The 12,167-nt window shown below is 48.0% G+C and overlaps 1 protein-coding gene across 1 annotated transcript; it reads left to right on the top strand.

The window, feature by feature from the left end:
* Positions 1–421: 421 nt before the first annotated feature.
* Positions 422–10,987, top strand: LOC104463719 (vesicle-fusing ATPase-like; the record flags this gene model as incomplete). The annotated part of the gene is made up of 4 exons (XM_010076162.1): positions 422–556; positions 1,338–1,451; positions 9,806–9,861; positions 10,474–10,987. Coding segments are annotated over 4 exons (324 nt in total), but the record flags the coding sequence as incomplete, so codon positions are not given.
* Positions 10,988–12,167: the final 1,180 nt, after the last annotated feature.

Here is a 12,167-nt window from a genome sequence, read left to right as displayed (position 1 = left end):
AGGAAATACAGGGCAACCACGAAAGCCAAGTCCATCAGAATCGAGATGACATTTTCTCCATCGGATCTGCTGATAACCCGTCTCCACATTCCGAACATTTTGAGCGTGCGTCAGCTCTGCGGTCACATCTGCTGTTATCCCAGTTGTATCTTCACAAGTTGAAGGCACCTTTTAACCTTGTCCTTGGGTGGTTCAGAGCAAGCGTCGGGTTGTTTGTGCCACACTCCCGGGGGTCCTGCGCAGGGATGGTTCAGGTGTCCTCAGGGGGCTCATTTCATGCAGCTTCCAAGCCCGTATTTAAACCGTTTCACCAGCCCCTTCCAACGATGAAGACCACTGAAATTTTGTCTTCATACAAGTAAAAAGCTTTTTGGTTGCTGAGCATCATTTATTATTGACGCTTATTTCATTTTGTGAACAGGGTCGGAAGCTTCTCATCATTGGAACCACCAGTCGCAAAGACGTCCTGCAGGAGATGGAGATGCTGAACGCCTTCAGCACCACCATTCACGTCCCCAACATTGCCACGGGGGAGCAGCTCATGGAGGCTTTGGAGGTGAGAAAATGTTCAAGGATGACAAAGAAGTTCAAAATTTGCTGGAAATGAGCTATTTTGCAGTAGCTTTGCATTTGGGAACGCTGTCCCACTTAACGTTATAACAGCTCTAAGGCTTCTCTGAATTACTTTTTCATACAATAAATTCAGGGAAAATGAGAGAATGTGTCTAGGGAGGGAAGTTTGTGGAGTGGATTGAAAGATTCCCAGGGCATGGAAGTGGCTAATGATGATAATTGCGGCACTTAAACTGAATGTGCCTGGAGGGTGCCAAGCTCTCATGAATTGGAAGAACATCAAATGAAGGTGCTTGGTGCTGAAGAGATTATATGTTCTTTATAAATTCGTGCCCTTAATGGCTTCTTAATCTATGCCACGGTGGAAATGGTAGTGAATATTGAGGCTGTTAAAATAAACTTAAGAGGGAAATCTTCTGTGCAAGCTTGCAGAGCTGTCACCAAAGCCTGAAAGACACAGACGCTCTTGCAGCGGTTTTGAAAACTCACTGTGGCTTGAGCTGCTGTGTTCCTTCTAGACTCTGATCTGGAGAAAAACTGGAAAGAGCGTCCTAACTGTTCGGTTAGAGATGTTATGTAAAGAACCATTATGGAATAAAAGAATCAAAGTGTTTTGCCTTGCCCAGATACATTGCAACAAATTTTCCTTCTAAGCTAGAAAATGCTCTCTAGCTTCTCATTCCCTTCTTCCTGAGTTAGGTAGCTTTATTCCCACTGGCAGTCTCTTGTTGTTGATGTTTTTATTTTTTATTTTTCCCCTCCAGCTCCTGGGTAACTTCAAAGACAAGGAACGCAGCACGATTGCACAGAACGTCAAAGGGAAGCCTGTCTGGATTGGTATCAAGAAGCTGCTGATGCTGATAGAAATGTCGTTACAGGTAAGAATGTTTCTGGTCCAGGAAGGGCTGGGATAAACAGAGCAGTCGGAGGGGTTCCCACTTCTCTGCAGCCTCCTACTTTAGCTGTGTGGTGGGAGCCTTTCAATTGGTTTGATTGAGAATATTGCTACAGCGAGAAGAAATTTTCTGAACAAAGAAATCACCAGGTCTTGGTCCACGGAGAGATCTTTAAAAACCCCGGTGCCTATAGGCTGTTCAGAGCCGCACTTCAGAGAGGAGCATCTGGCAACTGGAGGGATTGGATTAACTTACCTTTCATGGAATTTCTCTCTGCGCCCCATGTTAAGATTGCAGATAGCAATCACTTTGGATTTTTTTTTTTTTAAAGAAAAAGGTGCCTATGCAGGTGTATGTGCTTTTTCCCTGAAGAAGATAAATCTGTCAGACCATTCAGCTGCTCTTCTCTTTATTTTCCACTTTCAGCACTTTAAAGAAAATAATTGCAGAGGGTAGAAATATGCAGCTCTGAACCCTCCCCCGCTCCCATCACCCATGCCTGCGAGCCAGCCATCAGACAGGAGATGCACGCGAAAAATGAGAGGGTGTAGCGTGCAGCCCTAATCCTCCGCGGCTGACATTTCAGCGCCCTTCGGAGTCCTTCCCCCCCTCGCACACACTCTCTTTTCACATCAAATGGATTTAGTGCAGCTGAGTGAACTGTCCTTAGATCTTCCTAGGAGAGGCTGAGCATAAGCGGAGAGGCATGTCGTTTAGCAGCAAATAAGTCATGTATCCCTCTGTTCGCTCTTCGCAATTCTGTTAAAACTTGCACAGCGCTAAGGATATGCTCTGACTGGATGTCACCTCGGGGAATAAAGTCATTTATCTAGATTACTTTTTCCTCTTCTTCCTTGGCTTTTAATTCCATACCTACAGGCAAGTCAGTAAGTCATTGCTCGCACGTATTAAATATATTTAAGGGGCGCAGGCCTTCGGGGACTGCCCGGCTCTGCTGCAGTCCGTTTCACTTAACCTTGACAATGGATTCCTTCTTCTGACACAGGACGGTTTCTTTTGCTGCTTTGACCTCAAGTGTTGGTTCTTTTCCAAACTGAAGGTGAAGGTTATGGAAAGGGTGGGCAGTTCTGCCTCTGGAGCACGGGTGGAAGTGTTTACCCCGGGATTGTTCACAGCATCACCCTGTGGCCGCACACCTACGATGCTGTAGGTAGGGAGTCTTCACGCTGCCCTAGACTGTGCAGACAGGTAAACTGGTCTTGGGCATTATTTATTTTTTTTTTTTTAACCAGACCACCGTTTTGTAGGTGAGTCCGTGGCCAGTTGGGCTGGGAGAGGACAGGCAGGACCGTGACTCTGGGCTGTTTCTGACAAATTGGACAAGTGTAAAAGGAAGGGCTGCTGCTGCTGCTGTGAATCATTGATAATTCACCTTTGCTGGATGGTTGGTAGCAGGGCGACTGATATTACACTCAATTCAGGTAATAGTGTCATAGCATATGGAAGCTAAATATGAAAAAGTTCTGTTCCAAAAGGTCTGAGGTGTTTACGTGACTCCATCTGCTGAACTCAGAAATACAGGAAAGCAATACAGGCTCTCGATAAATAGGAGAGTGCTCATATCTGGATGCATGGGAAGCCCACAGTGATATCTAATTTGGGTAGCTTTTGCAGGAAAGCAGGATTTCACCAAATAAGAAGTCCAACACTAGTCCCTTTTTTTTTTCACTGAGCTGGACCACAGCTTTTTAGAAAGAGATTTGAATCTGAAATCCCTGAAAAATTCCAAGCGATGGATGAAATTTCTCAAAAATTCAGCTGATTCGATTCTATGGTGAATTAATTCTTTGCAAAAAATATGTACCTAGTTTCTTTCTCTGCAGTCACTGAACTGTGGTTTTTTGCTCTCTTAGACCAGTAAACCCAGTCTCCGCTATATGTAGCTATTAAGCTGTTCAAGTGCCTTTCGGTTTGTTTCAGACTAAAGTCTTGCTGAACCAGTCTCAGTATGAAAATCGTTTCATGGAGTACCACGAACCCCTGCATCGCTCTGGTGTCTCGGGTTGCTTCGTTACCGTGTTTACGAGCCTCGTAAACCCACACTGCTGGCAGCTTCATTTCCCACCGACTGTGTTATTGCTGTTCCTGGCCTTCCTTAACGTCGCACTGCTCGTATGCAGCGTCACGTACTTGCTCACCTTGCACACGCTGCGTGTCCTGGAGTGATGTTATGTTCTTGTTCCAAACAAGTCTTTGATGAACGGACGCACTCACGGTTTGTCACCTCAATCCAGAAGAGTTTAGCTTTGAGGTGTCCTTGGCTGCGGTGCTGTTGGGTGCCACGCTGGCTTCCCTACCCTGGGGTGCTGCTGGGTACACGTTCCCTAGCTGGGGGCTGGTTTCTTCTGCTGATTTTGCCTGTTTGTCGTGTTGCTCTCGGACCTTGCTGGCCACGCTCCAAAGCCCAGCTTGCTCTCCTTCTCGGAGCAGGAACCCGAATGAGCCAGGCAGCTTTCCAGACAGCCCCCTTTTGCACCTCCAGTATTTCCTCATTTGGGAACTTTGGTTTAGGATAAATAAAACTTAAGTTAGTCTAAGGTGTTTGCATTTTAACTTACATGGGAACTTGTTTTGAAAGGACATCATCTAATATTGCCTAAATTATTTTAAACTAAACACAGCGTCTGGACATACTAAGAGCTTGGATTTTATGACACGTTTACAGGAGTGTACCATACTACCCATGGGCGTGCACGTCTCGGTGGAGTGCCGCCTCCTCTTCTCTGGGCTGAAGATCAGTGAAGCCTCTTCGGTTGCCTTTTTCCTGAGGTCTCCCAGGCACATCCTGGAGGAACAGCCTTTTTCTTACCACCTGGGCTGTGTCACAGAGTCAGTCTCCACGCTGCTCTTCTAGAAAATCTTTCATCCAGTTTGACAGCAGCGTTTCTCCTTTCACAGGGCACCAGAGGGTCTGTTCAGAAGTCCTGAACCTGCTTCCTCTTTCCCCTCTATTGACACCATCTCCTACTCCTTCCAGGGTGGATCAGCCGTCTGGTTTTGTGTCTGCAGTTTTTAATAAGTGATTTGATCAAGTTTGCCTCTTTGTTACCTTTTAGATTCCTGCTTTAGTCTTTTGGCCAAGATATTGTGTCTGCAGATAAATGATGTTCCCTCCAAAGGGTCTGTAGGAGCTATCAGTACAGACTGTGGACAGAGTGTCGTCCCATGGCCGCTCTCTTGTGTCCAACTGGAAAGGGGTGGGGAGGCAGCATCTTTGGGAGAAGACTGGGTTTCCCATATTTGGGAAACAGAACACTGGCATTGACAAGTTTGGATTTCAGCTGGTGGCATTAGTGCAGATTTTCTAAGAATGAAAAGAAGAGATTTGTTTGTATATATCCATCTCAGATCATGCTGGGTTTTTTTTAAACAGAACAATCTGATTGGTCCTGTGTTGTTCTTTCCTGATTGTGATGACTCTTCCATGGGTTCCTAAGGTTTCACCAAGGCCCTGGCAAGAGGACCACACTCTTGATCCCTGTGTCGGTCAGTGAGATGAGTAATCTGAAAATAAGCCGGGCTGTTCGACTGTTCCGTGGGACATTCTCTTTCAGTCGATGGCCAGCAGTCACACCTTGCTCCATCTCGGTGTTCGTGGTTCCTTGGGTCAGCCTGAGCTGTGAAAGGTCTCATTGCCTGGTCTGTGGCCTCCACAAAAGCGTTTTGACTCTTCCCCCACCGTTCCATGCCACAGACTGTTACTGGGGTGCCTGGCAGCAGAAACCTTTGCAGTGCTCATGCGGATTTTGCCTTTGGCCCTCAGCAGTGGTTCCGTACGGCGTGCGAGTACGTAAGCAGTGAGCTGCTGTTCCTCTCACCGTGGAGCTGCCTTTCACTGCCTGATCTGCAAAGTACTTAAGATCCTAGAATCGCAGAATCGTTCTTGTTGGGAAGGACCTCAGGACATCATCTGATCCAATTCACACCTTTAGAAAGCATGTGTGTAGATGATTGCAGACATCTCGCCACCCTCTTTGACGCCCACCTTTGATGGGAACCAGACCTCTCCAGCTCTGACAGGGAGGGATGGAGTTTGGGGTTTGGACTGTTGCCAGCAAGGCCCACTTCTTGGCAGTTCATTTGCCCAAGTCTTTGAGCTTTCTCATGGAGAATCTGGGACTTTGGACCAGAGATGGGAAGTCAAATCTAGTGGGCTGCCACTTGAGCAGCTCCTCTGAAGAAGTCCTTTCAGCAGTAGGTGTCTTTACTGCCACTACCTACAAAAATGCCATGTGTCTTATCCGAGAAGGCCAGGCAGGGATCCCTCTCAGATGCAGTTTTCTACTCATGGTCAAAGATAAATCTCTTTTGTCCTTTTCCTCAAATCCCTTTCTTTCATGGACTGTCTGAAGCTTGTTGAGAGCGTGTGCGCTGGGAATTCTTTTTGTTTAAGCTTGGCCTTGGCTTTGGCTGGCCGTGTAACTTGAGTTTCGGCCAATTTTGAACCCTCTGTCCAGGACTTGGACTTCATCTAGCTCACTGTGCAGGTGGTACCTGGGTCTCTGGGGTAAACTCTTCTCTTTGGGTCAATGTCAGGGAGAGCAGGAAGGTACTAACCAGAGAGACTCTGCTAACTGCACCTGTAGCATTTTTTCCATCTTTGTCTAGTCCAACCCCCTGCTCTGACCAAGCACGATCAACCAGAACGGTTTGCTCAGGGCTGTGTCTGGTTGGGTCCTGAGTCTTCTCTACTCCAGACTAAACAATCTCCCTTCGCACAGCCTCTCTTTGTATGACAGATGCTCCAGCCCTTTAATCATTCCTGTGACTCCTTGCTGAACTCTCTGCTATGTCACTCTCTTGTACTGGGGAGCTCTGAACTGGACCCAGTCCTCCAGGTGTGCTGTCCCTGACAAGAGGGGAGGAACCATCTCCCTCCATCCATCAGCAATATTCCTCCTCATGAAGCCCAGGATGCTGTTGTCCATCTTTTTTGCCCGGGCCCATTGCTGGTTCTTGTTCAGATTGTCCTCCAGGATCCCCAGGTCCTTTTCTGCAAAGTCACTTTCCAGCTACTTGTCCCACAGCCTGTACTGGTGCGTGGGGTTATTCCTGCCCGGGGGGGAGAGTTTGCATCTCCCTTTGTTGCATGGCATGAGATTTGTGTTCGTGTCTGTCTCCATCCAACTGAGGTCTCTCTGAATGACATCGCCATCCAGTGCATGGCACACCTCCCAGTTCTGTGGCATCTGCAGACTTGCTGAGGGTGCGCTCTGTCCCCAAATCCTGTTTGTTAATAACGAGGTCGAACAGTGCTGGCAGGGACGCCTGGCAGGTACCGCTAGTGACTGGGCTTCATGCCACTGATCACAGCTTCTTGAGCCCAGCCATTTAACCAGTTTTCAGTCCATTGAGCTGTCTCAGTTACCAGTACATGATGCTTTGGCCACCTGGCATTGTTGTCACACCTTTATCAAGTACTAGCCCTTCTGGGAACACCCAGAAATAGGAAGAGAGGTGGCTGAGTTGTCACAGGACTGTAGGATAAATGAGGTCAGAGTGCTCCTCGATGTCACCTAGTCCAACCTGCTTAAGCAGGATCAGCTACAGGGTCAGACTGGAGTCCTTTGGACGGGGAAGATGGGAGACCCTCTGCCAGGGGAGAGTCACGTGTGTAGTCTTATAGTGTGGGTGACACCTGGGGATTCCCCCAGAGAAAGGGGACTTCCAGGTAATCAGCGTTCAGGGTGTGTGGCCTGTGTGCACATACTCCTGACCCAATTGGCTTCAGCCTTTCTGATAAAATAAGAGAATTGTAGAATCATTTAGGTTGGAAAAGACTTTTAAGGTCATCGTGTCCAACCGTAAACCCAGCACTGCCAAGTCCACCACTAAACCGTGTCCCCAAGTGCCACATCTGCACATGGAGAACTGAAACACAGACAGATGTGCTTTTCCCTTGTAGTCAGGGCTGGACTGGGAGAGACTGGTGGTGAAGATTTAGGCAAGAGGGATACGGCAGACACCAGCTTTCTGGTCCCCAGTGCTGTGGCACAGCAGTCCCTCTCTTAGTCCCTGTGTTTCATACATTTCGAGCACTGCAGTGGGTGATGGGGAGCCTTTCTTTTCTTCTGGGATCCTGAACGTTACCAGTATTCCTTTGTGTGTTAAAAACCCAACGTAATAGTGCAGTGGTCCTCAGTGAGTTCCTTTAAATCATCTTGTTCCAGTGAATTTATTTTTTCTGATCTATAAATAGTTCAGCAGTTGGTATTGAGGTATTGGCCTTGCTGACATACTTCACAGTGATAGGAAGTTGTACGTTTTTTGGCTTTTCTTAGCACAAAGCAGAAATTCTCGCTGGCTGTTTCTTCCCTGCCTGCATCACTGGTAATACTGTTGGTATTTTAGGATTTATTTTCTTCCAGGTTGTTTTAGAAAACATTTGTGTTACCCTCAGTTGCAGTGGTCGTGGTTTTGAGTAGATGGCTTCCTCACATAAGGAACTGGTGGAAATTTCCCTTGAGGAACAGAAAACGTGGTAGAGGAGTGCAGGAGCCCTGCTTTGACACATGCTGAAACGTTGCTTCTCCCCTCCAAGGATAAGTCCTGGTTTTATGTTTTGGTAGAGCACTTGTCTGTTCATTACCAAGTGCGGATGGAGCTGGGAATCTTACCACCAGTCAACTTCATAGTACCGTTCACTGAACACTTTCAGAAGGACCCCACTGTATTTTCGGCAGCGTGTTGAAGACACAAGGTGCCGATGGAGGTTACAGAACGAACAGAAGTTGGAGTTCCTAGGCCAAAGGAACGGTTGCACTACAGCACAAAGATACTCCGAGAACCAACGGTCTCCGATTTCCAAATGTTTCTCCTCCTAACTCACCGTATCTTGGTGTAGTGATGGGGGTTCACCTGGAGTCTTTGACGTAAGGGATGATCAGCAAGCCCGTGCACAAAGAACCAACGCAGTTGCACATTGTGTCTTCTTGATGACAGCTGGAGTCTCTTGCCTTCTGAGCAGCCCATCCTCCCACTGCCCGCTTGTCCCTGTGTCAGCGTTGGGGGAGAGGCAGGACTGGTTCCTGGTTGATGGAGCCACAGCACGGGCTGGTACGGCCAATTCTGGAAGCTTCGTGCTGTGATTCAGCTTCTCCGTACGTGCTGACCCCCCACGTGCAGCTCTGGTGCTGTGCTGCTGGAGCTGTGAGGGGTGAGGAAAACAGAGGACAACCGAGGACATCTTCAGTCCCTTCTGCTCCTGACTCTTTAATTTGCTGCCCCAGCTCTGGAAAGGGGCAGATGGAAGCAGACGCAGAATGGGCCTGGCTTGTGCAGATGTCGTAGTTTTACCCACCACAGCCGCTCGCTCACCCTCCTGGGGATGGGAGAGAATGAAAGGGGGGAAGGGAAAAGAGACTCGTAGGGTGAGATGAGAACAATTTAATAACTAAACTGCAATAATATTTGAAATCATAATAATAATCATAATAATGATGATAATAACAGTGATATATACAAATATACAAATGAGTGACACACAGTGACACTGCTCACCACCCCATGGCCAAGGCTCAGCCTGTTCCCAGCCAACGATCCCAGAGCAGGGAGAGTCCTGAAACTGCAATCCCAGAACAGAGATAAGAGCCTGAGTGTCCGAGAGACCGAGACGACCCTGAGAGAGGGGTGACCCGGAGGGAGACAACCCAGAGCAAGAGAGAGAACTTCCAGCCAGAGCCTCACCTCTCCCCTGGCCATGCCGCGCATGGGATGGAACAGACCATCGGCCAGGTTGGGTCTCAGCCCTAAACCTGAGGTGGAATCCTGGGCTGGTCACTGGGGCTGTGCTCCCTCCCAGCTCCTCCTGCCCCTGCAGACACGGGCACAGCAGAGAAGCTGGAAAGTCCTTGACTGTCCTGGCAGCAGCTCTGCCCATCAGTGTGTGATCAGCTTCTGCTCAGCACAAACCCAACCAGCCTCTCCCTGGCTGCTGGGAAGAGGGGTCACTCTGTCCCAGCCCAAACCAGGACAGCAGAGCCAGGCTAGCATTGGGGGTGCGGGGTGAAGCTGGAGTGCAGACTGCCCTGACAACAGAAGTACCAAGAGAAATGTGTGTGTGTGTTTCCAGCCTGGCTCATCTCCCGGCTGTGTGAGCACGCTAAGCTTGTGCTGATCAGCTTTTCCTCTCGGTGCAGGGCTGTATCTGCACTAAGCGCCAGGATGTCCGGACAAGCTGATCTCTGGCTGGGCCAGTGCACGGGCAAAGCAAACACGCACACACGTCTCCAGCTGTCTTTGCGGCCTCATTTTCCTATCCAGCTACTGGGCAGGTTGCATCACATTAATGGAAATCTGTTTTGTTTGGTGTTTAGATGGATCCTGAATATCGGGTGAAAAAATTCTTGGCTCTTCTGAGAGAAGAAGGAACGTAAGTACTTTTATTTTAAAGCATTGTTTAAAATTCTCTTCTCCGCTCAGAAACGAGCATCCCTTTGAGGGGACACTGCAGTGTAGTATCTCTGATCTCAGTGTTGGCCCCTCTGTATTGACAGAGCTGTGTGTCAGATCAGTTCTCCTTACAGCCATATACGAATTGTTTTGGGAGGGGGGGATGTCCTGAAGACTTTTTGAGAACCTCCATGCCTGAATTCTCTGCTTTCCTTAATTTACCTTTGAGTTTAAAATTTAAATGAGATATTGGACCACAATTTAGCTGTCTTTAAAGTAAATCAGATGGGATTCTGCTAGAGTTAAAATCCAGCTGTTTAGATAAAGTCTGGAACTTTGATTTCTTGTATTTCTCCTGTCTGAGAGAAGGATGTCCTGCTCTTTCCCCTGTAGGTATCACAGGGAATAGTTGAGCCCAGTCTTGACAGTGGCACCTCCTAGAAAATGACTTTCTAATACATGTAGGGCAGTACCTGTGCTGGGGAAGCTCACAGCAGTGTCTATCCCGGCTCCATGTGAGTGGGTTCCAGTGTGTGCTTGATGCTTTTATCCATGTGCATGCTTTCTTGATGGATTTGGCTTCTTTTGCAAGAGTTCCTTCCCTAGACTGAAGGTGGACCAAGTGCAAGATCAACAGCTGGAAAAGTGACCAACCTGGAGAATAGACACTGGGATCTTGACTCTTCTGTATTCAACACACTGGACAAAGTGAAATGCTCCCCTCTTTTCAAGACCCCAATGTGGAATCTGCATGTTTAGTGCAATACAGTATCTTTATTCTTCGTCTTGAATATACTGATGTCATGTGGAAGTGTCTTCTGGAACACCGTGCTTCTGTCTCTGTGCAGGCGGGGCTGCGTTCTCATTTGATTTTAGCATGGGGGAAATGTCCTGTAAGTTTTGAAGCTAATGCTCACTTGTGTCCAGCATCCAGTTGCTACGACAGGAAAGAAATCCCGATGTGTAATAAACCTGTCAGTCCGTGGTGAAGGCGTATTAAAGTACCACCGTGTGTGATCCTGATCCGATGAATGCTTCCCTGTTGTGTCATCCTTTGCCTCATTGAGCACTGAGCCAGGCTGATTACAGACAGTGCCCACAATAATTCAGCTCCAGAGTTTCTAGACACTAACACCTGCTTTTTTTATACCCAGGTATTTTGTGGCCCAATGGGAGACACTTGCTAGTGGCATTAGGGACTGGGAAGGATGGGGATCAGGGTAGAGGAAACTTCCAAATCCAGTATTTAAAGCATCAAAGCTTGTTGTTAACCCAACAAGAGTTTTAGAGACACTGATTCCAGCCTGAAAGCTCTTCATGAGTGGAATGTCGATGGCAGCTTTGGGGTCAGCCAGCCTCGTTAGATCCTGGTTTTCTGCCGTGTTACCAAAGGTTGAAATTCCTCCTTAGAGACAGAGAGGAAGCCAAGCTCTGCAGGTGCGCGAGATGTGCATCGCCGTGTTTTTTGCACTGAAATAGGGGAATGTATCAGCCTGGGCGATGCGGTCCTTCCCCAGCAGTCACCTCCCGTCTCTGCCATCCCGTCGACGATGACTGCGCGAGGCTGCTCGCCGCTGGTTCCTTGGCTCCACACCTTTAATGAGGTTTGTGGAACATACCTCAGTTTGGTGGGGCATGAAATCAAAGCCATTCGTGAGATCTTAGTGTAGCTTTCTAAACTTGACCAGACATGCTGCCGAGGGCTAGCAGCTCCTACCCACAGCGGTGTTCCCGGGGAAGGAGGATGTTTCACATTCTTTCAGGCCCAGAGGTGAAGGTGCCGTAGTCCTTAGTGCAGACCTACAGCCGTCGGAGTGTTCCAGTAACTCCACTCTGGTTTCTTTTCCTTTGGCAGTGCTGTTGTGTTGTGATGACATTGTGAGTCCCAGTGGTTATTATTCCTTCTCATTTTGTGTACGATCTTGTGAATTTATTTGTTCCTTTCTTTCCTCTGCTGGTCCCCGTGACAGCAGCGCACATTAACTTATATTTCGGGGTAAATGATGTAAACCTTATTGTGTCTCTGTCCAGAACTATACTGATGAATAAATATCTGGTTTAATTGCACATTCAATGGATTCAATAAAAAGCACAACTCCTTGTGATGATCTGGGAGACATCTGTGTCTTTGGTGCTAGTCGAACAGAGGCCGCACAGAGAGTGCCGAGGTGTGGTGTGAAGACAGCAAAGCTGTTCCCAGGCTGCTGGTAGCCAAAGGTGTGCTCAGCTTGTACCTGAGCATGGCTGAACTGAATGTATCATAGAACGGTTTGGGCTGGAAAGGAC

This window comes from Pterocles gutturalis, unplaced genomic scaffold, assembly GCF_000699245.1.
Source record: "Pterocles gutturalis isolate BGI_N339 unplaced genomic scaffold, ASM69924v1 scaffold16153, whole genome shotgun sequence".
NCBI lineage: Eukaryota > Metazoa > Chordata > Aves > Pterocliformes > Pteroclidae > Pterocles > Pterocles gutturalis.
The sequence above is the reverse complement of the archived record's forward strand: the minus strand, read 5'-3'. Positions and strand labels throughout refer to the sequence as shown.